At 38.6% G+C, this 27,731-nt stretch overlaps 1 protein-coding gene across 2 annotated transcripts in view; it reads right to left on the reverse strand.

Annotated features, from left to right (window-relative positions):
• Window positions 1-909: 909 nt before the first annotated feature.
• The window catches only part of LOC109398506 (uncharacterized), a 178,337-nt gene continuing 151,515 nt past the window's right edge, over window positions 910-27,731 (reverse strand). The window contains exon 5 of one of the 2 annotated variants that reach the window (XM_062842413.1): window positions 910-15,626. In XM_062842413.1, the coding sequence (XP_062698397.1) occupies window positions 15,197-15,626 (430 nt within the window). In that variant the 3' untranslated portion in view covers window positions 910-15,196. The remainder of the gene's footprint in view (window positions 15,627-27,731) is intronic. The other variant, XM_062842414.1, reaches the window with a different exon arrangement.

Raw genomic sequence — 27,731 nt, forward strand, 5'->3', positions numbered from 1 at the left:
AACAAACCCTGAAACAATCACTATCGGAACCCTGCAAGATGCCCATGGAAGAATTCACGAAGGAGAAACTCCCGGAGAAGTCCCTTGTGAAATTTCTGAAAGAATCCCTAAAGAAGTTCCTGAATAAATACCTAAAGGATTTTTTTAGGGTGACCTTGAAAGTATTCGTAAAGAAATCTCAGTTGTTTTGCTCTTAGCATGACGTTTTTTTTTAATTAAATACTTGTGAAAATTCGTGTTGCACATAACTGCACTCTATGGCAGCATATGGTTCTACAAAATCCTTCCTTTCCCTACCGGAACCGGTTCCGGCATATCTGGAAAATTTGGCATGCTGTTTTTGTATTCCATGAATAAACATCACGCCCCACCCCTCTGCCCCTTCTGGCTACGCCCATGGATGGAAAACATTTATCAATTTCGCGATTAAAACAAACATAAGAATGAACAAACTCCGGAAAATTTCAGTTTTCATTTTCGGTTTACTCTGTTGGGTAATGCCTATAATAGTAAGATAAAGTGTAGTTCTTCCAAGAGATGAAATGGTTTCTGGAAAGCCAAATTCGTACAACTTCTAAAAAAAAAGATAATTAGTTAATATGATCTGTCCTGAGCTGGCTACATATCTACAGTAATGGTAGGTAATCCATCAAAAAAGTAATATAAAACATAGCAAAGACCTGATAACAACTCCAAATAAACTCACCTGTGCTTGAAATCGTGAAAACGCCCATTCTCCAACTCAGATGCAATGAAAGATAAAGAACGTCCACCGAAACAGGGAGCCATGCAGCGAAACTGCCTTCTTAGTGCTTAGTCCTTCCTGTGCATCCCATCCGGTCCACCGACCAGAGTCCAAGAAAGGGAAGTTGTGATTCAAAACAAGAACCCAAGATCCGACCGATCCGATTGCAATTTTATCTCAATCTTTATTTGTATTCAATGTTTGACTTTTATTCTCTGCTTTTTGTTTTCTTTAGAAGGGGGAGAGTAAATACAGTAAATATATGTATTTTTTGTTTTTTTTTTGTTTCTGTTTCTTCTTTATCATTAAGATACACAACTGTTTCGGATGCTGATCCAACGACGGTACCTCGAAGTATAGATCCTTCTCGGATTTGCGAACGTAAGTGCTTGTCTTTCCTTCTTCTGTTGTGATTTCTTTCGGAGGGACGCCTCCGGGTGCCTTCCACTTGCTCTCAGGAGATTTATTTTCCCGGTTCCCCGGTGCAATTGAGCAAGCTCCGTTCGAGTGCATGGATTTGTAACATGCATCCGTGTCTGTGTCTGAGGGTTTGTGTTTTTTTTTCTTATAGTTCAACAAGTGCAATTTGAGTGGAAAGTGTTTACGCAACGTAAAATCTCTAGCCGTTTTGTTTGGTAGAGTACAATCTTCAACATTTGTATGCTATTAGATTTTTTTTATTGTCTTCGGTTTTACCTACATCAGATCTTTGCGTTTTCTTCACGTATTAGCTGCAATCAGTTTCGAACGATACACTTCGTCAGTTACACAGTTTACTTTTGTATTAATATTATTGTCATGGGTGTTTATTTCTTTTATTTTCTCATTAGAGTATGATTCATTTCACATGGATACATTTACCCTTAAATTGTACGAAAATTATCTGTTCTCCTTCTTCTCTGTTTCCCTTAATAAGTTATTGTCGGGGTGACCGTTTATTGTTTGATTATTGATTAGTTGTTAAGCTTAGTTTTCCCATTGTTTGTTAATTCTTTTCCTAACGGTTACAGCTTTTCTTATAACTAAAGTTGCCAAAGATGATTGGCAGTCAATTTTCACCCAATTGATAAATTCCCAGGCGAAATGGACTGCCTTCTCTTTGGAGCAACTGCATCTATCTCATTCGGGCTTCCCACTAGTTAGGAATAATATGTATTGTCCATTGATTTCTGCTTCCGTTATTAGTTTAACCTTATAGCTAGGAGACAATGATGATCATCGGTAACGCTTGGAAACTGATTACTCGGTCGGGGCAATGATAATAATGATAATGAATTGTCGTGCACAGCAAATTTTGTTGTTCAGATGATTCATTTAGAGCTTATAAGATAAGTGATACCGGTTGATTTACTCCCATTCTCCAGACGCGACATCAAGCATAGCTCTTTTCTAAAAGGTGTTTATGGTTAGTGATAGGATAAGCTAAATCATAGTTAGTTTCCATAGATTTCTGTATATTGACAACTCTTGAAAACCATTTTTTCTTGGAAATTAGGTTGATAAGTTTATATTGGATTCATGTATAGTAACAGCCACGTGAAGAGAGTAGTATTTCACACAGCATTTCAAGCCGAATGGTTCGTATAGAGTTTTATAGTGGCTTTTATTACAGCCACAAAACTTTCAGCACAAATAATCATATGAAAAAAATCAGAAAAAAATATGTTTAGGTTACTGTAAAATATGATGGCGTAAGCGTTTTGTTATAATTTGATTTGTAAAAAGTTTTAAACGAATTAAATACTGAATTTACTTTGTAATAGGCAGGATAAGCAATTAAGTTAAAAAATGAGCGTAAAATCTTAACTAAGTTGATCTATGGGTTAACAAATCAATGGCATTACAAATACAATAGAAAAGTGACCACTTAGCCTGTCTTTAAAAAAGACGTTTCAATAAAAATCGATATCGCTCGATAGACATCCTTTCATTCAACCCCATTAGAGTGACGTCATTAGTTTTATTCCCAGAACACGTACTACGAAGCACGTTCTCCTCATCAAAACGACATCTCTAGCACAAAGTCTTTCATCCAAAAAATGCGTCAAAAAGAAGGCATCAAAAACGCTCTAACGAGCCAATTTAGTCCTATGAAGTTTCACATCTCATTCTATCGTCATCGCATGGATCGAACCGTCCGACTGACGAATCCAATGATAGTCTCTTCCACGTGGCTGTTACCACCCAATCCTCCCTATCCCTATCCCACAGAGAGAATTGTTTACAACTGTTTTCCCATTTCCGTTACCGTTTTTCCCCGACATCCATTGATCCCACGCAGTCCTTTCCGAACTCTGGAAGACGCTTTTCCAGTAAGCGCGTGGACCCACTGGGAGGATGAGATTCATAATTCTCTAGTTCTGATTTCTCCCACCCATCCACTCACTAGTCGGGGAAACGCCGGCACCGAAGATGATCGGGAAAACAAGAACGAAGACTGGTTTAGCTGCCTACGGTTTGGCATTTCCGTCTCGGTCGCCGACGAGTCATGGCGACACGGCTTTAACGGAGGTGGTTGTGGTGGTGGGGGAGATGCTACTGAGTGACTGACTAAGTGACTGACTGTGGGGTTACGATACTAGTAGGGTAAGCGCTACAGATGGTTTAGGAACTGAGACGTCGAGCTTTAGCTGCTCCTTGGCGGTTCGATTGAAATAGGGATCGGTTTCAAACTATGACGCGAGAAATTCGGCTTGAAAGAGCGTTCTAGAGTGACGATTCGTTTAGTTGGTACCAGGAGAATATCGTTGAGGAATTGTTCTTGGTAACAAAAACTGAAATAGAATTTATAAAAATATATCTATATATCTTAAATTTGAAAAACAATATCGGGAAACAAGAATAAATCCGAATAGAATACAAAACTCTCTTAAAACCCAAAACATTTTCAAACGACATCACCAAGATCAATTGGTTTTATACTATTCTCCTTTATAAATCATCAAACGTATTACTGAATGATAATAATAAGATCTGTGCTTGTTTGTCGTTGTTGTGCTCATGAACATAGAAATGTATTAAAATAACAATAATAAATCATGGAAACAAAATGAAACAGTGTTTGAGGAACATAACTTATTCCACGGGTTCCCAACCGGTGGTCCGCGGCCCCTTGAGGGACCGTGAAGCCAGTCCAGGGGAGTGCGATATTACTAAAAAAAAAGTTGAATTTTTGTTCTAATCTGTGCAAATTATACTAATTTTTAATTTTGAATACCGCTACCCTCAAAAGCCACAATTTAAAGAACAAATTTTCAGTATAAAACGCCTTCAGCAGAATAAATATTTTCGGCTGCGCCGCTTTTCTTCAGCTACGACTCGAACAAGGGGGAGTCGCTGAGCACATGTTTACTTGCGCCAATTATTTTCAGTGTGCCACCGGGTATTGAATTGTGCCTCAGTGTGCCCCGAAGTGCCACTGCTTGATGATTCAGATTTTGCTTGGCAACTACCAAGACAACCAACTGTTTGTTTTCATTTTGCAGGTCAAATGCACATGGTTGCCTAGTTTTTTCACCCTTACTCAAGTGTCAAAATTGTGCCTCAGAGTGCCTCGGTGTGCCACACAGCGTATAAGACGGTGTGCTTGGCACCTCTTGGCACAATGTTCCAAGCGACTAGCCCCTTGGACTCGAATTGAATGTACATGACATCATTGTTTATGTGAGTGTCTAATGAAAAAACGTATCATTGATTGTCGAAAATCCCTCCCACAGTGAATTTCTGGCAACGTCACTGTACCCAAAAAACTCGGATTTGTTAATTTAATATATATTTTTTTTTCTACAAATTTTCATTGGGTCCCAGATGTTTTGACAATTCTTAAAGTGGGTCGCCACCTGAAAAAGGTTGGGAATTTCTGTCTTATACAAATGGTTGTCCTGATGTTTTTATGTATTGGCATTTACTACTATCATGCTAGACATTCTATGAATATATTGTTAGTAACTTTGGATAGTAAATTGGAAAATTAGTCGAGAATAATGCAAGTAACCAGAAAGCTTACATTTTTAATCCTCACCATAGCCTCCATCCTAAAAGCTACTAAAGGATACTCAGGTTTCAAGGTATTATCAAGTGTATTTACTCTTGTACCAGAAGATTTTTGTGGAAATAGCTGAAATGTTGTCTCCAAACAGCATTGGTCAAATGTTTTTGTTTGTAGCAAAACACACATGCATTTTATCTCACGTATACTATCTCATGTATATATACATAGAAAAGACTGTTACACCAAAAAACTTCCCGAAATAGTTGCTTTTGACTGTAGTTTAAATAATATGATGCAATGCTTTTGTTTCTTGCCAACCGACACCGTTTACCTCAGACTATCTGATATCTTATACATATTGAACCCACCGGTGCACTATAAGATATCAGGTGGACAAAAATCGAAAAACTGACCCTCACCAAATCGTTTTGTTATAGTTTTTGTCGAAAGTAAACATTCCAATTAATAAAATCACAAAGTTTGAAGTCTCTAGCACATTGCGTTTCTGAGATATGAAATATCAAAGATAGATAGTAACGGAAAATAGAACTTTTTGACGATTAAGCTAGGTTTATCTGAAATCAATTATTGACCATTTTTCCATGAAATACCCCTTACTTTATAATACATCATTGATAAGGTTACTTAAAAAGTTGTAAGACAAAAATTAAGCACTAAGCACTTAAGTTTCTATACAGAACTAAATTATTAAAAAAAAGCATTAAAAGGGGTTGAAACATTGAAATAACGCTAATATGAAATATTTTCAGCGCGGAATTTTTTTTTTTTTGCGCTGAATTGTGCAAATCCCAGCGATTCTGAAGCATAATCGGGGACTATTCTAGAAAGTTACAGTGAAAAAGTTTGCGCATCAGTTGCGCAACTTTGGAATTAGGCTTTTCAAAAAATAAGCCATTTCGGTACAATTTAATATGCTTTTTAAATAAAGCTATAGCAATTGTATGGCTTTCATATTTTTTCCATGTAGTTTATGGACAGTTCCATATGAAAACCAAAAAATAATAATAATCTTTTGATTTGCAATCAAAGTACGCATCGATTTATTTTTAATTTACTTTTAATCAATAAGTATATACGCCCTTTTCAAAAGTTAGTCTCGAAATATTGAAAAAGCAAATTAACGAAATATTTCGATAGACCACAGAAAACGAAAATAAATGATAAAAATATTTTCGTCCATCTGCTTGTATGGAATTCGCCCATAGTGCGGTGCCCCGGTGAACTTGGAGCTTCCGATGAAATATTAGATTGAATCACTGCAAAAAATGCAGATTGTCGAGCTCCCGACACATTAGAGCCGATTGACACTTTTTTGGAGTTCTGATCGGATTAAACATTTACCAGCTAATCTGAATCCAGATTTCGGAAATTCTTGTTGGAATTTTTTGAAAATTCATAAGAATAAGATCATCCCATTTGAAAATTCTTCGACAATTTCTATGGATGAAATAGATTCAGCAATTAATTTGGAGATTTCTTTGGAAATTTTTTGGGATTTGTTTTTTTTTTCAGAATTTGTCACCATGAATTACATTGGAAATTGTTTTGGAAATTTTTAAGGAAATTTCTGTGTCAATTCTGTCCCAAGTTTTTTTTTTCTTTTTGAAATCTCTACTGCAATATTTAAGGACATTTATTTAAAAAAACTTTCATAATTTCATTGGAAATTTGATTGAATATTCGTTCGGCAGTTAATTTAAAATTGACTTCGCCAATTTATTTCGGAATTGGAAAATTTTAAATTCATATACAGTGGGGACCCGATTTTGTCAGCCCCCGATTTTGTCTACCCCCGATTTTGTCTACCCCCGATTTTGTCAGCTTTTTGACCCGATTTTGTCAGCCTTTCTTGAAGTAGAAAAATAAATATGTTTTTCAATCTTAAATTTCAATTTTATAATAAATATTAATGCTGTTGATGTCTTTAGGCGTCATAGAAAAATTACGCAATGAACAAAACTCGTGTAACTTTTGAAAACGGCCAAACTTTTTTTTTGCAAACTAACACATTGAGGAAATTTTTGTATCCAACCCTCGCCAATGTTTTAAACCAATATTGGTATAAATTGCTAAAAGATTCCAGCTCTCTCTCTTTTTGACGTAACGTTCCAACTGAGACACAGCCTGCTCCTCAGCTTAGTATTTTATGAGAACTTTTACAATTTTTAACTGAGATCCCCCACAGGCGATGTTTATTTTGCATTTGTACATATATCGTGTGGTAGTCATGAAGATATACAAGGTAGTTAAGAAAATGTCGATTATGAAATGGATTCTGAGCTAACCGGGAATCAAACTCGTCACCTTCAGCATGATTTTGCTGATTGCACGTGCGCTTACCACATCGGCTATATGGGCTTAAGACTATTGAACTTAATTTCCTCTGGAACAGAACAAACAATTACACATGTCAATCCATTTACTTCTTTCCGGCTTATCAAGGATTCCTCTTAGTTTCCTTGTTTGGATTGATCCAGATAGGCTAACATTTGAAAAGGACGCAACAACCATTTCGAATTTTTGCTTCTCCCTTCCTTCTGAGCACATGGCCCAATTTTCATGTAATCTCTGACCAGTAACAGATAGAGCAGACTCCTTTCTATCTGATAACGGAATAAGTTGCATAAATAAATAGAAATACGCCTAGACGGGGTGGAAGAAGTTGAGACATGCAATGGTTGTTCCGCCCTTTCTTACATGTTGGTCTAGATTTATTATGAGATTTGTATTGTAGATTTCCTGCTTGGATTGCTTAAAAAATTGCTGTGGGAATTGTATTCATTAGAAACCATTAAGGAATTCGAGATGGGATTCCCTCAAAAAATTCTTGCTGCGATTCCTTCAAGAACTTTTGCGTGGTCTCTTGTAAGAATTTTTGCTGATATTTTATCAAGAATTCCGCCGGAAATTTTTGAAGGAATTCTTTCGGGAATTTCATAAAGATTCATTAAAGTGTGTCTCTTTAAGATTTTCTTAGGCATTCCTCCTGTGATTTCCCCAGAAGCTTTTCCTGAGACTTGTTCTGAAACTCCTGCTAGGGTTCCTCCAAAAGTTTTGCTAAAATTCTGACAGCATTTTTTTTCTCAAAAATTTTCTACATGAGCTCCTACAGCGATCTATCCAGGAGTTTCTCCAAGGATTTCTCCAATAATTCCTCCTACAATAGCTACGTGGATTTATCCAGGGATTTCCCTAAAAATTCTTTGAAGACATCCTGCTGGCATTTCTCCATACATATCTGTTTGGATAGTCCAGGAACTTCTGTTGGAGTTCCTCCAAGAAATTTTCTAGAAATTTCTATAAGAACCTTTTCAGATATTTCCCTAAAAATTGTTCATGCATTCTTCCTATGATACCTGTAGCATACCCTAATACACAAAAGTAAGTCCGTCGCGTTTGCACCGTAGCCGTGATCGTTTGCACCATACCCGTGTTCGAAAGTGAAACCATAGTTATATCTAAGTGTGCACGTGCAGTTTAAATGAAAACTGGGAGAAACCAGGAAATACCCCCAGGTTGACGAACTCCTGTTGAGATTCCTTAAGAAATTCTTGCTGGTCTTCCTGTAGGACTTTATCCAGTAATTTCTACAGGAACTCTTCTAGTGATGTATTCAGAGAGTTCTGTAGATACTTCTGCAATAATTCCTATATGAATTACTGCGTACTTTAGTCCATGAATAAATCTACGGAAGGCACAAATTCCCCAAACAGAAGAGAACGTGTCCCTGGAGCCAACCTACTGATAAAGATTTTTAAAAGAATTCCTCTTAGGATTCCTTCAGGGATCCTTTTAAGAATTTCGTAAAATGTTCCTCTATTAATGCCTTCAGTAATTATTCATACAAGAATTCCTCTAGAGATTTCCCAATTGGACATCCTCTATGGATTTCCCGAGGGTCCGGCTTCAGATTTTTCCAGGGTTACCTCTTGCTATTTCTTTACGAAAATCCCTTGGTATTGCTTCAAATTCCATTAGAATATTTTGTAGGAAACTCTTCTGGAATTCATACTAGGTGCTGCTTGGGATAACGGTTAAACTGCTCCAGATATTTCCCCAGTACTTTTTTTCAGGAATTCCTCCATGGATTTCTCAAGGAGATTTCTTCAAAGATTGCAATAGAGATTCCTTCAACGAATTTCAGAAAATGCTGAAGAAATGCCTCTAGAGATTTCTACGGAGATTGCAGTAACGATTCTTTGAGAAATTACTTAAGGGATTTATCCGCAGCTCCTGTAAAGGTTTTTGCAGAAACTACTTATGGGATCCTTTCAGGAATGTCTTGAGGGTCACGTTCCGTATATCCTCGGGTAGTTTCTTTAAAAATTTCCCCGAACATTTCTTCAAAAATTTCTCCAGAGATTTTTTAGAGATAAGGCTCTGGAAATTAAAGTGGAAAGGCAGCGGAAACGTAGCCAATTCGGACAGTATGAGTGTCTATACTTGTCAATCAGATGTCGGTTCATTTTCATTCGTTGACAGCTAAAGTTATATGTTATGATTTAAACTACGCTAACCAGTGTCAACTGTCTTCTATAGACCACAATTGCTAAGCTAGGAGAAGGCTGTGTTCCAGTAGGGATTGTATGACAAGAAGAAAAAGAAATAAAATATTTAATAGTTCTGCTGCAAAAAAAACACTGAATGTTAACTTTGCCAAATACCATTTTTCTGTGCCCTTAACACCCTTTCGATTGTTTTTTACCACAAAAGGTCCGTTCAAATATTACGTAACGCAAAATTTGAAAATTTTCGACTCTATCCGCTATCCCTCTACCGCGTAACTATTTTTGAAAGAGAAATTTTAAAATTTTGTATGAAGCGTAACACAGCGCTGGACCCCTTCCCCCTCTTTGGCGTTACGTAATATTTGAACGAACCCAAAGCAGACCATCCGCACCTATCTCCATCTCTGACGTGCTCAGAACAATTTTTCATGAATAAAAAAATGATTTTAAAAAATGTCCCGATTTTGTCAGGTACCCGATTTTGTCAGCCCAAAATGCTACCAGGGGCTGACAAAATCGGGTCCTTACTGTATTTGTTAAATAAAGTATGTAGTTCACCAAACTTTGAAAAAAAAAACAAAGATATAAAAATGGAATGCTCAGAACCTGTCAGAATGGCTGACAGTGACGATTAGAGGTATTTTTTTCGTATCTGTACAAAAGGGATACACCATAAAAAATGTAGTTTTCGGTAGCATGCACGAAATCGACAAATAAATAATCGCAGATTTGAATACATTAAGGAGACGAACTTGCCTAGGGCTGGAAAAACTAATAAAAATGAAAAAAAAAAATACGATAGTGATGTAAGTAAAAATGTCGTCCCTGAAAGTTTGGAACAGCATGAAGACCAGGAGAATAACAGTAATAATTCTGAAAGAACTTCATAAAAGACCCTTGAAATATTTACTTTGAATTACAAACCATTGATAAAGTTGAAAGCTAAACAGAATCATAAAAAGATCAAATAACAATTTCAAGGTTTTGAAGAAAAATGTCAAAACTCTAAAAATTTAAAAATTTGGTTAAAATTTAAAACTTTTAACGATGGTATCAGACATTTTGAAAACATTCGAAGACTTTGAAACAGTTCCTTTTTAACTGAAAATTTAGAAGATGAAAACCAATTTCAGAGACTTTCTTTTGAGCTTTTGAGCACGAGCATGAGCATGATTGACCGCCCGCGGTTACTCCTCTGTTATTGCAAAGAACTTTCTTATGAGGTTTGTTTAGGTAAAGCCTTTATTATAGAATACCAAAAGCTATAAGGCGATACTAGTTTTACTAAACAAAAAAAATTCGCCTTCAATAATAAAAGTTTGTTCTTGGTGTTTTGGCTCAACAGCCTGTGGCGCACCTGAGAAATGTCCACGGTGCACAGTTTGGGAAGTACTGGTTTAAACAAATTATCTGTTGCTTTAAACTTACTGGTTCACGATGAAATCCTCTCCCTTGAAGGAATCTCAAACAGAAACTGTGATGAAGAGCAAGGAGCGGTCCCTAAATAAATTCCATGAAAATAAACGAGGGAACCCCTTAAATAATTTCAGAAGAAGTTCCTGAAGCAACCCCTGAAGGAATTACTGAAAGAATCCAATAGTTATCCCTGAAAAAATTCCTAAAATAAGAAACTAAAAAAAAAAGAATCCCGATAGCATTTCGGGAGAATATTTCTAAAAACTCTGGAGGATATTCTATGAGATTCCCTGAAAAAAATCTTGGTAAGAATCCCTGTACCAATCGTGGAAGGAATGTATGAATAAATTCCAGGAGAAGTTCCTAGTGTGGAATCCCTGGCGAGCGGAGTCCTCAATGGAAGCCTAGAACCAAATCTCCAACCAAACCAGGATCTCTAAAACAAATTTTGGGAGGAATGCCAGAAATAATCACGGTATGAGCCGCTGAAGAAATTTTAGGACGAATATCTAAAAGAATCCTGAAACAATTTCAAAGGGGCCCGCTGAAAGAATCATGTAAGGAGTCCCCGCAGAAATTTGAGGAAAATACTAAATAGGAGGAGGAATACCCAAAGGAATCCTAGGACATATCAATGTAAGAATCTCCATATCTGGAACCCCTGCAGCAATCCTAGAGGAAATTCTTAAAAACAGGAAGAATCTATGGTGGTATCATGTGAGGAAACCTGAATCCCAGTAAAAACTTTGAATCCTAGCTGAAAACCCAGGAAGCTTCCCAAAAGGAATGCCCGGCAAAAAAAATAAAATGATCCCTGGAAGAATTCTGGAAGATCCCGCTGATATTCCTGAAATAATTTCAAATGAATTCCTAAGAAATTCGGTTAAGAATTACTTTGGTAATATCGAGAAGAATTTAAAGAATAATTCATGGAGGAATCCCAAAAAAAATATTTACTCGAAAAAACTCCAGAAAGAATCGTGAGTGGTATTCCGGGACGAATTCAAGGTGAAATCCTGAGACGAATTCTTAGAGTAGAACCATGGGCTCCGAGATGAACTAGCACAGGACATAACATTATGTTTATAAAGAACAAAAAGTGAAACCTGCTAGTCATAATTTAAAACAAAATCTCGAAGTGAATTTTAAATAGAAAAGATAACTGCTTATAACTGCGACGATGGACTTTCTTGGCAGAACAGACAATTTTCGATAGTCAAGAAACTCTTAACGAATATTAACCCTCGAGCGATCGCGCTGTTGTATTTTGTACAACACGTTGAAAAAATCTCGCCTTTTTTACTCAGCATTAGCGTGGTGCTGACGCAGGTAGTCAACCGCGCGAGTTACGAAAGGATAAAGCAGAAATTTCCGGAGCAGTTCCAACTTTTCTTTGAATCCCAGCTAGTATACTAGTCAAAATTTCTTGGAAAACCAGGGCAAAGATTTCACGCTCAAATTTCTGGGTAAGCTCGATAATTTTCGAAATAGTATTCATACAGTATCTGAGTAGATTACATACCTCAACCCAACATGAGTCTATATAATTCTTATCTGACCAAAATTAGTAATATAAGCCAAACTTACAATTATATCTGAATAACAGCTTATTCAGCCAAAATTTAAAAAATTAAGCTCAGCAGGGGCTTATAATGTTAATTGCTTGGTGTTACTTAAAAACATGTAAAAAAGTGAGCTACTCGGACAATAAATGGACGAACTTAAGGTATATGTTGGAAAATTTATGTATGAATTTCTAGAAGATCTAAAGTTTTATGTATTCGAAGAACTCCTTGTAGCTTTCTATGTAGTTTTTTCCTTCAAAATTTTTTCTGCTCTACAATAATTGCCAATAGCTTGAGAAGCTTTCATCATAAGCATCGATTAAAACGAGTAGTAGAAGTTTTGAGAACAGCCGTTGAATTGAAATGACCTGGTTTTGGTTTTATGATGGTATTGAGGATCTCACTGAATCTATAAAGCTGTTTTAAGACGTAGATTCATTCGGATGGTTATCAGGGCACAAACTAAATCCAAAAATAATGCTGGACAGTTGTGTTGGTTGAAGAAGAAATCAATTATGCGGTAACAAGGCAAGATGGAAATTCCATGAAACAATACGATTCCCGAATACGTCCTGAAGACGCTGCATATTTCAGTACGAATGTGATTATTCTGGGGGAGGAAATCAATTCAGGACTCATTCAGAAATATCTTCACGAGGAATTCCGTCAAGAATTACATCTAGAGTTTCTTCTGGATATTCCTTCCCGCAAGTTGCGAATTTTCCCTCGGAGTTTCTCACAAAGTTTCTTTTCGACTTCCACCGTGATTTTTCAGAGATTGATCATGAAATATCTCCACCAGGGTTCTTTACGAAATTCTTACTTGTAACTTTTCAGAAGTTCCTCCTGACATTACTTCAGAGATTTCACCAAACGTTCTCCAGAGACTACGCCAGTAGCTCCTCTGAAGATTTGTCAAAAGGTTTAACCCGAGATTTCTTTTAGAGGTTCTCCCTATATTCGCCATGGAATTCATTATTTCATATTTATCTTGGTATTTTTTCTATGCATTTTTCGTGAAATATTTCCAATAGTGTCTACTTGAATTTTCCGTTGAGTGCTCCTCAAATTTCTTCAAGAATTACTCCCGGGTTTTCTAACAGTTTATTCCGGGATGTAACCAGCAAGTCCTTTCGTGGTTTCCCCCAGGAGTATCTAGTTAGAAATTATTTGATATTTTTTCTTTATCGAAAGCACTTACAGAGTTACTTTATCGCACAACTCAGTTTGGTATGTTTTCCAAAAAACAAAAAAGCAGTTTTCTTGGCTTTGAAAAACGATCGGCGTATTTCTATAGGCCAGTGATCTTGATTGATCGTTTTTGAGATATTTCCAGAACACTGCATTTCAAAAGTTTTCCTAGAGTTTCTCTTGAGATTACCTCCAGAACTTCTTGAGGGGATCTTTCATGAGTTTTTCTTTCGTAATTTCTCCCAGAGTTTAACATGGAGAATGCTAGAAAGGTTGCTGGAAGGTAAAGAAGAAGTTCTGCAACGAATTCAAAGACAAGTTCTTGGATAAATTTCTTAAGGAATATCTGGAGGAGATCCTAAAAAGACCTCTATATCCCGGATGAAATCCTAAGACAAATCCTGAAGTTAATGAGTAAATTCGTTAAATCCCTGGAAGTATCCTAAAATGAATTCCTGGAAAAAGCAACATAAAGGTGCTTGGGAAAATAACGAGAGTCACTCTGAGTAAAATCTCGGAAGAAATCCTACCTGAAATTATTGTTCTGTAACTAATCAAGGAAGTAACTCTGTGAGGCATTATGGATATGTGATCATATTATGTTAATTATGATATTACTTTTCTTCAAAATTGAACCTAGCTATTCGCTCAACATACTGCAAAAGACTGCAAATAACAATAGTTTCAAAAACGATACAAAAATTGCAACAATGTAAAAAAAAAAATAAACAGCAAGATTTTTTTTGCATAATCTGTTTCTGATGGTACCACCCGAGCAAATGCGGCGAGCTCAATTTCCCTCGAAATGATCTAAATATTAGAATGAACCCGTCCCTAGATTACACTTTTTTTGGCAAACGCCAAGGAGCGGCTGTGGTGGTGATTGTCGGTATTTGCGCTTTGGCAACAATCACATATTGCGCCTCAGTTCCAAAACGGGATGTGTTTGCTTACCGCTTATTACTCACTGCTGCGCGCATTATAGGTATTTGATTACACTTTTGTTTATTCACTGTTTGCTAGGATTCTGTATAAACTCTGTAAAGGCTATAAATATGTACGAGGATAAAATTTCATACAATAGGGTTAGTCGAAAACGGGGGAAGAGGAAGATATAACTTGCTTGGTAGTGGCTTAAAATGTAGAAAAAGTTTTCAGTTTTTCTTGGTTTTCAACTTGATATGAAGGAAAGGATATGGGGAATAGAGATATTTGGTTATTTTTTTTTCTTTGATCAATACGTACCGTTCTTGTTGCGTTCTCTTACTTCGCTGGGAGGAAGCCGACTATTAGAGAGCCCTACTGTTTCCCTGATAGAGGGGGAGTGTTACGGACAGACTGAGCGTCCGCTAGGCCCTTGCTGTTAGAACTTGGCATCATATTTGCGTTGATAAATACATCTTAAAATTCCAGTATTTCATTATCTAAATCTACACTTTAATACAGTATAAATGCTTACAAACATTTAAGAGGGGGCTCCTTTCTTTTTTTTCAATTTCGTCTCTTGGGTGACTTAGTCCATCAAATATGTATAAGATTTAAACTCACTTGTCCAACGGTAAGTTTTCACAGTGATATTCGAAACGTTACCTCAGATATTTCTACAGTTAAAAAGATTTTACAATACAAGCAGCTGCGGGTTTCTGTTGCCAGAAACCCGAGCGATAGATTATTGTCCTGTGTCAGCTTGTTTCTTCCTGCCTACATGTGTGTAAACCATAAACCGATCCGAATCCCGTGCCTAAATATGTTTTGACATTTAATATCTTACAGGGTTGCGCCCGTAAACGGACTGAATGTACTTATTGTCCAGGTAGTACTGTTTCTTAAGGTAGTAGAGCAACTTACGCAGTCGGGCAGCGCAGCGAAACTCGTCCTCCGAGTAGAAGGGGTTTGACGGTCTGGCGGACGTCTCACTGGAACTGTCGTAGTAGGGGTACTCCTCGGGCGGTCCGCCGCCGTACGTTCGCGGACGGTTCCCGAAAGCGGCGCCAGTGTAGCGCGGTAACTCGGGGTGGCGCAGAACCCAACGTTGACTGTAGACCGGGACCTCCCCAGCTGTCGAAGGGAGAGGATGCTGCTGCTGCTGATGCTGTTCGAAATCCGCTGCCGTCGCTAGTGCCGTCGCATCGTCTACAAACGCCGGCGATAGGTTGTCGTAGTCGCTCGGGTTGGGAGTAAAACTCGACCTTTGATTGGCGAGTTTGGGGTGACAAAGACAAAACAGGTTAGTTTGATAGTAGAAAGAAAATTTTATAAACATTATTTAACAAGAAAATCTCAAAATATTTCACGTCAAAAAGGTAACTAGAGTGTCATGCAAACATACTACTCAAAAGGTCTGCACATCAAAATACAAAAATCTACCATCACAAAGTCTAACACAAAATAAAAATTGATATAAAAATGTCAAAAAGGCTGCAAAATGGCAAAACTTTTACAAAAACCTTTGAAAACAAAATCCAAAAAGTGTTATGATAGAAGGACAAAAAAACTGGATAGAATGAAAAATGCAATATACTATTAAGGGGATTCCACCTGTATCAGCATGTATTTTACGCGTCGGTCAACAGTTACAAAATTAGATTCCATACAAAAGATTAATCTTTTAAGGTAGTGAACTCGTACCAGGCCCGTGCACAGATGTGGCGCCAAGGGAGGGGTTTTTCGCAATGTCGGCAAAAGCCGAAAGGGCGCCTGGTGTATGAAGCGTCAATAATGGGGGGTTTAAGACCCCAACACCCCCCCCCCCCCCTTGTGCGCAGGCTTCACTCGCATCATACCACAAGTGGATGTTTTATTTATGACGATTGGAAATAACAACATTGGAATGCATTGACCTGGCAGTAACTATGATAAAATGCTTGTAGTAAATTGGCACGGTAAAGGCTGGGTATGCTGCGCAATTCAGATCCCATTGTGATCTACTAGCCTCTGCCCAGCAACTCCAATCCTTACCTCCTCGCTGTACCGGCCGGAAACTATGAGAAACCTTAGGAAAGATCGGGTAACCAACCCCGGTGAGAACTTTGGTCATAGGCTGACAGGGAAGGGGGGTTTGCTTCGGCAAACCTGAGCGTCGGTTCTCCAGGAGGAGCGGCTCACAACAGCGTCTGATACGCATGTTAGGGGCGGCTGATCTACGTCCGAGTGACAGGGAAGGACTTTAAGCTCAACTGTGCACTATGGTCCTCCGGAAAGTAAGGGGTTGGTGTCAGGCCCTACGAGCCAGCCGTAAAAACCATTGTAACGGAAAATCAGCAACAGAATAATACGAACCGAGACCAACAGCAACGACCCCAGCGAACAAAAAAGACATGCGATTGGAAACTCGGTACGTGGAGCTCCCGATCTCTCAACTTCATTGGGAGCACCCGCATACTCGCCGATCTATCGTTCGCAGTGAATCAAAATTCAGCCATCGCGCAACAATAATGACAATGTCGCAACCTGTATTTGTTGTGACAAACAAACCCATGCGACATAAGTTTGTCCCAACTTGAAAATAATGGGATTAACATCGTACACCACGAGTTTAGAGATTTTAAAGCCTTGCATTGCGATTTTCGAACGGTAACTTCGAATCGCTAAACACTGCAACTCTGGTGAAGCTCTATCATCAAACAGTTTCGACTTTGGGTTAGCAATAATTGATTATTCACGAGTTGAAAAGTACGCAACAAATTCAGCTTCCGTTTTGTCTGCAACAAAAATTTCGAGATCATGTCATTATCTGTTACCAGTAGGGATAAAGAGTAATCGTCGCACCTTCTTTGTTGCTTGTTTTGTGCCTCTTTTGTCTGACAATTCTCTTCACTGATCGTTCGGCATCGTAGCGCTGCACGAAGTGTGTTGGACAGGTGAGACCATGGTGAGAACGTTTAGAGGTAATCATACCATCTACCAGAGCAGTGGCAACACACGCGAGCTGGGAGCAGCTTTCATCGTGATGGGTGATATGCAGAGGCGCGTGATCGGTTGGTGGCCGATCGACGAAAGAATGTGCAGGTTGGAGACCAAGGGACGCTTCATCAACTTCAGCATAATAAACGTGCACAGCCCCACTCCGGAAGCACTGATGATGACAAGGACGCATTTTACGCGCAGCTCGAACGCGAGTACGATCGCTGCCCAAGCCACGACGTCAAGATGATCATAGGAGATTTGAACGCTCTGGTAGGCCAGGAGGAGGAATTCAGACCGACGATTGGTAAGTTCAGCGCCCACCAGCAGACGAACGAAAACGGCCATAAGTAGCCATCAGTAGACGAATTTCGCCTCCTCCAAAAAAATGGCCATACGTAGCACCTTTTTCCAACACAGCCTCCCTTAGCGTTACTCCTGGAGATCACCACAGCAGACGGAATCTCAAATTGACCACGTTCTGATTGACGGACGGCACTTCTCCGACATAATCGACATCAGGACCTATCGTGGCGCCAACATCGACTCCGACCACTATCTGGATATGTTAAAACTGCGCCCAAAACTCTCCGTCATCAACAATGTACGGTACCGGTGACCACCAATCTAGAGCGACTGAAACAACCGGATGTCGCCTAAGCATACGCGCAGAATCTCGAGGCCGCGATGCCAGACGAGGGCGAGCTCGATGAGGCCCCTCTAGAGGACTGCTGGAGTACAGTGAAAGCAGCCATCAACGACGCAGCCGAGAGCACCATCGGGTACGTGGAATTGAATCGACGGAACGAATGGTTCGACGAAGAGTGCAGAACGGTATGGAGGAGAAGAACGCAGCGAGGGCGGTAATGCTGCAGCAAGGGACTCGACAGAACGTGGAACGTTATAAACAGAAGCGGAAACAGCAAACCCGCCTCTTTCGGGAGAAAAAGCACCGCCTGGAAGAAGCGGAGTGTGAAGAAATGGAACTGCTGTGCCGTTCCCAAGATACACGGAAGTTCTATCAGAAGCTCGACGCATCCCGCAACGGCTTCGTGCCGCGAACCGAAATATGCAGGGATAAAGACGGAGGCCTCTTGACGGACGGACGTGAGGTGATCGAAAGGTGGAAGCAGCACTTCGATCAGCACCTGAACGGCGTGGAGAACGTAGGCACGGGAGCCAGCGGCAACGGAGGAAACGACGACGCCACACGGTGTCAAAATTTCGATTATTATCGAACATTCATGTACCTCGGATGTTTCTTCGAAAATGAATAGTATTTGGCTATATATTCATAATCGGAACACTAGAAAATATTTCATCGGCGAAAATTTTTCCATACATTTTGTATGGGACGTTTTTTGGGCTAAAATAGTAATTATTGATTTTTAGTATGGAAAATACCCTAAAACTCATCTAACTCAAATTTTCCCCGATAGAATATTTTCAAATTTTGCATTTATACATTACAGCCGAAATTCTAACATTCTATGAAGAAAAATCTGAGGTACATGAAAGTTCGATAATAATCGAAATTTTGACACCGTGCGCCAGTGCAGCGGAGGACGGAAATTAGCCAACTCCCACGCTGAGGGTAGTTAAAGATGCCATTCACCAGCTCAAATCAAGATGGGCCCAGAAAAGTTGGCCACCTGTCTGCATCGGCTGATAGTCAGGATCTGGGAATCCAAACAACTACCGGAGGAGTGGAAGGAAGGGATAATCTGCCCCATTCACAAGAAAGGCAACCATTTGGAATGTGAGAACTTCAGGGCGATCACTATTTTAAATGCTGCCAACAAAGAGTTATCCCAGATCATCTTCCGTCGTCTGTCACCTAAAACGTATGAGTTCGTTGGAAGTTATCAAGCCGGCTTCACCGACGGCCGGTCGACAACGGACCAGATCTTTACCGTACGGTAAATCCTCCAGAAATGCCGCGAATACCAGGTCCCAGCGCATCACCTGTTTATCAACTTCAAATCGTCATACGACAGTATCGACCACGCAAAACTATGAAAGATCATGGACAAAAACCGCTTTCCTGGGAAGCTGACTAGACTAAAAAAGCAACAGTGGACGGTGTGCAAAACTGCTGAAGGGTTTCGGGTGACCTATCCAGTTTATTCGAATCTCGCCGGGGACTGCGAGAAAGTGGCGGACTCTCATACCTACTATTCAACATCGCTCAGGAAGGTGGAATGCGACGAGCAGGGCTCAATAACCGGGGAACGATTTTCAGAAAATCCGATCAATTTGTGTGCTTTGCAGACGGCATGGACATTATCGCCAGAACATTTGGAACGGTGGCAGAGCTGTACACCCGCCTGAAACGCACACGTTACACGTGAAATACGAAAGCGCATCATCAGTTGAAGTCGAGCCCACTATGGGCTCCAGAAGCAAATGCGGTCTAACATGATCCATCCATTCACCAAATGCACCATGTACAAGACGCTGATAGGACAGGTGGTCCTCTACCGACATGGAATATGTTCGAGGACGACCTGCAAGCAATCGGAGTTTTCGAGCGATGCGTGCTAAGGACGATCTTTGGCGGTGTGCAGAAGAATGGTGTGTGGCGGAGAAGAGTGAAACACGAGCTCGCTGCACTCTACGGCGAACCCAGCATTCAGAAAGTGGCCAAAGCCGGAAGGATACGATGGGCAGGGCATGTTGCAAGAACGCCGGTCAACAACCCTGTGAAGTTGGTGTTTACGACTGATCCCGTTGGTACAAGAAAACGTGGAGCGCAGAGAGCACGATGGGCGGACGAGGTGGAGCATGACTTGGAGAGCATTGGACGTGATCGAGAATGAAGAGCGGCAGCCACAAACCGAGTATTGTGGCGTGCTATTGTTGATTATGTCCTATCTTAAATGTGATGTTGAGCAAATAAATGTATGTATGAGGTTACCGATGTTGGCAAGAAACAGCAGTGATTTGAGTTTTGTAGTATACAATTTTTGACTTAGTCACATATATGTAGAGATGGTGTGTGAAATGAATTGAACGAACGAATAACCAAAACCATCTACCAAATTCTACGAAATTACGTTAAAACGTCAAACAAAAGACAAATCATTATGGTGCAAAATTCAAAACCATTTTTGCAATACAGTAACTCAAAACCGAAACTGTGAACTAAACAAAAAAAAAAAACGGGAGGAAAGCACTCCATTTCACCTGCTCCCTATGATGCGATGCGCATATGAAAAATCGCGTTAGTTGTCCCCCAGACATCGATTGAACGCCAGGGAACGCCAAAAAAAATCGTCATCAGAAAAAGAGTTGTTGGGTAAAAAAATAAGTGGAACGTATCCGGTTAGTATGTATGAACAATACATTTTCTTAGTTAACGTGAAACATCATCCACAAGGTTAACTAGAGCGCTCACTATTCGTCGATATCTTCCTACAGTGAACGCACCCCTCGTATGCTGATGGCATGACTGGCGTAATGTTTGATTAATGATTGGTTTTTCTTATCTTGCTCGGACGTGCGTAATGTCATCATCGTCGTCATCACTAACCAAACGAGATAATTTTTATCATCTTGGTTTGCTCCGATGCTGTTTTATGAACTATATTATGCAAGAAGTGTTACGAGAAGTAGTTGCAAATGTTCAAGACATTCTATTTTGTGGCTGGACAAATCTTCGCAATGGTATTGAATTTAAAACATCCTTATAAGATTTGAATAATGATCAGCATTGCAAGAATAGAATATGGAAGAGGAACCATCTCGGCAGTGCTTCTATTTTGGGCCCTTTTCTGCTATAACTGAACCAATTGACACAATTTTTGGAGCTCGGTGAGATACGTATAGTACCAAGCCGTGTACAAAAGTCCATGTCAATTGGTTTGTAATTGACTGAGTTATGGCAAAAAAGTGGACAAAATACTAGCACTGCTCAAGTGGTTCAGTACCCTACTTTGAATTAGTAATTAATCAAACCTTAAGGACAAGGTATTTGGAGTACATAGCTCAAAATTTCTAGAGGACCGTTTTTTAGAACCGTTGAACGGATTTGGATGAAAATGCATCCCGCTAATTGTTCAATAGTTGTCAACAGCGTGATCCATTTTAATCCAAATCCGTTCAATGGTTCTAAAAAACGGTGCTCTGGAAAGTTTGAGCAATGTACTCCTTGTAATACCTTGTCCTTAAAGCTTGGCTGTATAATATTTGAAGATTTTAAATTCTTATGATTGTTGTAAACTTTGCCAATTACTTTTCGATACCCTTCTACAAAAAACGAGGTGGTCATGCATTAGTATTCGAAGTAATGTGCACTCTCGAAGCAAGCAGAAGTATAAAAAAGTGTAGGATGATGATAGCTTAACCTTGTGATATATGATGAAGATTTCAACCTTTCCAAGTCATGGTTTCCTTAATACCTTATTTGAACACATTTTGAATAATGGTGTTTACTACTGTTGCTGTTGCCTTATGTTGATGCTGTTGCTGTTGCTGATACTTATTGTGAATTTTAAGTAGAGAACTGGAGAATACACGCAAAAAAATCAATCACATTTTACCTTTGTATTAATTTCTCATTATTCTATTGGGGTGTTGTAATGTTTCCTACTGATAAATATTTGTAATGAATTCTATACAAATTTCCAATAGCATGAATTAATATGATTATCCAAAAAGGTCGAATTCTCAAGTGTTATTCAAAGCTATTGTGCATAAGATACACCGGGGCAAGTTAAAACGCAAAGTTTTGAAACAGATTCCTTGACAAATTTGGAAATTAATCTTTACTAGAAGATTGTTTGAATAAAAAACTATGTGTTACGACATTCACATTGTTTATCATAATTAGATAACATCAAGTTAACCCTCTGTTTCAACTTGCCTCGGTGTACCTTAATAAAATACGTGTTTTCTTTAGAGACGATGACATTGTATCTTACGTGTTCTTAAATACAGTGGAGGTGATATGTGTGTATTGACGGGACAATAATAAGGCCAACTGTCCTGAAGCGATATCTTATGCGATTTACAATGTGCATTATTGCGGTGTAATGTAGCATATTATGCGACTTGATACTATCCTACGTCGTTTCAAGGCGAGATCTTTGCTTTTGTGAAATGCGCAAATATTTGCCTCGAGCGAAAACACAGAAACACAAATATTTGATCTTGTACCGACTTTTCGAACCCACTAAACAGAGTACCCTCTACGAATGAGTGTAATCAGTTTCGTACCTTTTAATTCCGCCCTATTTAGCTTATCCTTTGACAGATAGGGAAGTGGAACCATCTCGGCAGGGGTTCTATTTTGGGTACTCTAACATCGCTGTGAGCGCAGCCTACTTTACTTATTACTAAATTTTGGTAAAAAAATACGTTTGTTAGCTGGATTTCCTCAGATTATTCACCAACAGAGTACCGGTGGTATTACATAGTTGGGACTTTTTCTTCCAAATACAGAAGTTCTGAAAGTTCGTAACGTCCTCACTGGGACAAAGCCTGCTTCTCAGCTTAGTGTTCTATGAGCACTTCCACAGTTATTAACTGAGAGCTTCCTCTGCCAATGACCATTTTGCATGTGTATATCGTGTGGCAGGCACGAAGATACTCTATGCCCAAGGAAGTCAAGGAAATTTCCTTTACGAAAAGATCCTGGACCGACCGGGAATCGAACCCGTCACCCTCAGCATGGTCATGCTGAATACCCGTGCGTTTACCGCCTCGGCTATATGGGCCCTTATTATTATTATTGGCAAGGTTATTGGTGTAATTATTTAAATTTTCAATATATGTCGCGAACAATTGAAAAAAATATATAAATGGTACTGTAGCAAAAGAAGCTAGGGGTTGAGAATCTTTATGGAATCGCGCCACCGCAAACACGCAGTATCAATTCACACAAAATTTATGTAACTGTAAAATTCCGCAGAACTTTTACGAAAATTTCGTTTCGTTTCGAAAATAACCGAGCAAATTCGGATTTCGTATCGATCTCACGAAACATTTTTGAATTTCGTTTAGTTTCGTACCGCATCGTATCAGAAATTTTATATTTCGTTTCGTTTCGTTTCGCTTTGAAAATATCCCATACCGCATACCCTGCTTTTTCACAAAATAATAATCATTAAAACAGGTATAGCGACAATTTTAGCAATTTTAAGATTCGAGATAAAATTACTTCTTACTTCCACCAATCTGAATCTTACAGATTATTTCGTATGGTCATAGTTGCTACCACTAATGCTGAGGATAACAAGCTAATTTGATTTAACTTAACACCATTACTCAATGAAAACCAGACGAAATACTAATGAAAGACTTGCGTGCCGGCCGAAAGGAGTTTGAGACACATTTGCAATTATAAAGGGTAAAAGACAGTTTATTTCAAAACATATACTGTATTTAATCAGTAAAGCTATGTTCACTTAGAATCCGGAATCATGTCACATTTTCTAGTGGCGCTCTCAATGAACATAATCATCATTCTTTTGCAGCACTCTGGTCATACACTAATCCTCTTTAAATGGTGAAAATTTCATCGATTTTCTTGCAACGAGTGAAAAGTTATTTCAGATTGAAGACAAGAGAAGGAAAAAAATCTTGCACAAACACGTTGAAAATTCAGCGTGGTCAAGTACGACAGTCGCGAAAATTGTTAATATCGTCAAAACCATTATGTGTTATGTGCACAGATGTTGTTAACCATGTTATAAGGAAGTGTCCTCGGAAGAAAAAAGCTTGGGTTCATTGATAAATCTGCTTTGAATTTGAAGATTTGGCAAGAAGTTCGAACTCTGGGCATGTTTTTTCCGCAAAAAGATGATGAGAACCAATTCATCCAAGGATGACAGCCTCAAGAATCGCGTGCTGCTTTTCAAAAACGCACACAAGGGATATGTAGAGGTTTTACCTATTTTGATAAGCTGCCATGACAGCCGGAGACGTTCAGTGGTATCGTCACAGATGGGTAGTGTTTATCAACGAAAAAACACTCAAATTTCGCGTTTTACAATTCACTGAATTGCCCCTCATTTCGCAATAAAAAAAAAAGTTTGGCAATTTTTCATCGGAATCCTAGTGACTAGTCAAGGCACTCAGGACACTGCATAGATGACCTGATTGTTGAACAAACGTGCAGAAGGGGTTGTTGCTAAAATTTACCACCGTTGTGCAGATTTGATATTTTTCCATGAAAGTACAATAAATAACCTTTGTTTTGAGGGCTTCACCTTTTATGTTTGTTATTCCATCCCTAAGATATACGTGATTTTGTCATTCCGGATTCTAAATGAACACAGCTTTATTATGTGAGCTTTCAACCAATATATTCACTTTGAAAATCTGAATTACAGATGGGGAATAAATTCAAATTGATTGTGTATTCAAACATATTGAACAACGTGTACATTGGAAAATGATCTAAAAATGATCTAAATGATTTAAAAAAAAGATCGTGTCAAAATTTAAAGTTTCCCTTGAATAAGTAGTCCCTCAACTTAATTGCTTTTCTCAAAATTGTGTATCGGTGCCGAATATTGTTAATTTTTTTTTTGACTAAAAAATACCCGATTTAAAAAAAAATGGTCATGCGGCCAAAATTCGCATAAATTTCTTCCAGGATATCTTGAAAAACTCTTATGGCGTTTCTTCAAGATTTTTTTTTGATTCTCGCAAAAAAATCGTCCTAGGTTTCTTTAAGTTTAAGTTTCTTTAAGACGATATCTTCAAAAATGCCGGCTGTATTTACTCCAGAAATACCTTCTGTGATTCCTCCAGGGGTTTAAGCAAAGAAATCCCTATGGAATACATCCATAGGTTTTTTTTCCAGAGATTGTTTCCAGGAATTCCTGCTGTGAATAGCTCATTGGTGCCATCGAGATTATTCCAAGTTACTCACTTAGTAACCAACTCTTGAGATAAAAAAAAAATACTCCCAACAAGTATTAGCGCTCAAAGATAACTTAAAAATCTATCAAACATTCAACCGAAAATTTTCTCCAGGGGTTTTGGAGTTTCTTACAGGGATTAATTCAGTTAATTCACTTTCTGTTTCTCAGAAATTTCTCTAAAGGTTATTTTAGAAAATCTTGCAAGGATTGCTGCAGAAGATCATCCATTAATTTCTTCAGAAATTCTTTGGTGATCCTTTCAGAAAATCTTTGCGAAAAAAATATCATGGGATGCATTTGGAAAACAATTCATGGATATCTAAGACATCACACCTTTAGAATTATATCCGAAGTTTTTTAGAGATTACCCCAGAAATTAATCAAAGAACTACTTTATAAATATTTTTCGGATTCCTCCCGCAATTGCTCTACGGATTACTTTAGAATACCTTTAAATAAAATTTGTTCAGTATGTCTTCTACGGATTCCTTTCGATTGATTGATTCAGTGTGGTTCAAAGGACTGTTAAGACTATCCGCCATGGATTTCTTCAAAAAATTGTTACAGAATTTCCTTTAGAGTTGCCTCTAGATTTTTTTTGTCTGTATTAACGATGTTTTTAACCCGTATCGGCCTGAGTCAGCGCATATGAACTAAAAATGTCGCCGATCAGCGAATACACAACGGATTTGAATAATTTTTTGACAGTACACTCGTACATATGTCTAGTTTGTAAAAGTGGACAGAGAACGTCGGAATGGTCCCTATGGCCGGAGTTATTCCGGTGGGTCACTGGGTCAGATTCGTATAAAAAGGGCTGTTTTTCGGTACACAGAGTTTTTTCCATTATGATTCGCTATAAAACTCATTCTATTTTCACTAAAACTTATACCTCTGCAACCAAACATTGTTTCCACACAGTTTTTGACCGTTTAGGAACTACCGGATGTGGCCACCGGACATAATCTCCGGAGGAACCTGCCATATACTGTATACTGGGGTACACAACCATAACCCATTTTTTGCAGCTCTATGTATTGACTTTAGCGGTATAGTGTCTTAGAAGATTTTGTTCTGTATACTGAACTCTTTATTTTGGCATTTTCACTTTTGTGATTAATCCACCTAAAAGTGCGACAGAAATTCACTTTTTTTCAAAAATGAAGATAGAGTGTTGGTGTCTTCTGCAAAGTTGTAGAAAAATGTATTGTTGGAAAGTTTGCCGAACAAACTATTACCTTATTTGCTTAATTATAAGAGATATGTATCGTTTTTTGTGAACGACCCCTCAAAATAGTTTTTTTTCGTTATATCTTTTTCTGGGGATTTTTGGTAATGTTCGTGTGTTCTACAAAGTTGTTCTTTGTTATGAAATACACCTCCTTCTGCTTTTTTATCTTTGGAATAACGGTCCAGGTGGAACAGAGCCTGCATCTCAACGAGAAAACGTAAATAGATTTTTTTAATGAGTTCTTGGAGAAATTCCTGGTGGAATCATAGAACGAATATTATAGAAATACCTGGAATGATAATAGGTCTCCTCCTGAATTTGTTGAAGGAATTCCCCTGGCAATAACAAATACTAGCGTAGGCAGCCTTTCTTTTTTTTCATTAATTCTTTTTGATAAATACTACGAAAAGCGGGATGAAGGAGAGGGCAAGTACTTTGTCTTGTGTATTTACAACTGAGATTCCTCCAAAGGTGCTGCTGTGAATCCTCCAGATATTTCTTTAAAATTTCTTGCTGTGATTCCTTCAGGGATTTCCAGTAGTATTTCAAGAAAGATTCTTAAAGAGAGAAGTCTGGAAAAATCATTGGAAATATCTATAGAAATTCTTGGAGAAATCACAGAATGGATTTGTATATGATAACGTGGACATACTTCTGGAGCAATCTCATCAAGAATTTCAGCATTTCAGCAGGAATTCCTAGAGACGTTAGTTTTCTTCATTTTCCCAAGAGTTCCTCTTGACATTTTCAGCGGATTTCTCCAAGAATTTCTTCAGGAATTCCTCTAGAAAATCTTCTAGGATACCTACCGTGATTTCTGCATTGATCTATTGTGTGTTGTTCTCAAAGTTCTGTGCCAAAGTTATCCTGAATCGGATACAGGAGAAAATAGACGCTGCTCTCCGGCGGCAGCAAGAGGGTTCCGTGCCGGAAGATCTTGTGTTAACTACACTACCCGTCATAAGTACGGACTCACAAAAAGTATTGCAACAATATTGCATCACCCTGACTCACCTCGAAATCTCCAAAACCAGAGGACTTACAAAGATGCTGTCTTTAGGAAAGTTATTCAGAAGTTCAAAAGCAACAACTTTTCTGAAGCCGGCATTTTTGTAGGTGTTCTGGTTTAAGAGATATCGAGGTGAGTCAGGGTGATGCAATATTGTTGCAATACTTTTTGTGAGTCCGTACTTATGACGGGTAGTGTATATTGTCACGCTCCGTATTATACTGGCGCAGGTTAACGAATTCCCAGAGTCTCTCTTTTTGGTGTTCATTGAGTACAAAAA

Source organism: Aedes albopictus, chromosome 3 (genome assembly GCF_035046485.1).
Source record: "Aedes albopictus strain Foshan chromosome 3, AalbF5, whole genome shotgun sequence".
In the NCBI taxonomy this organism is placed as follows: Eukaryota; Metazoa; Arthropoda; class Insecta; order Diptera; family Culicidae; genus Aedes; species Aedes albopictus.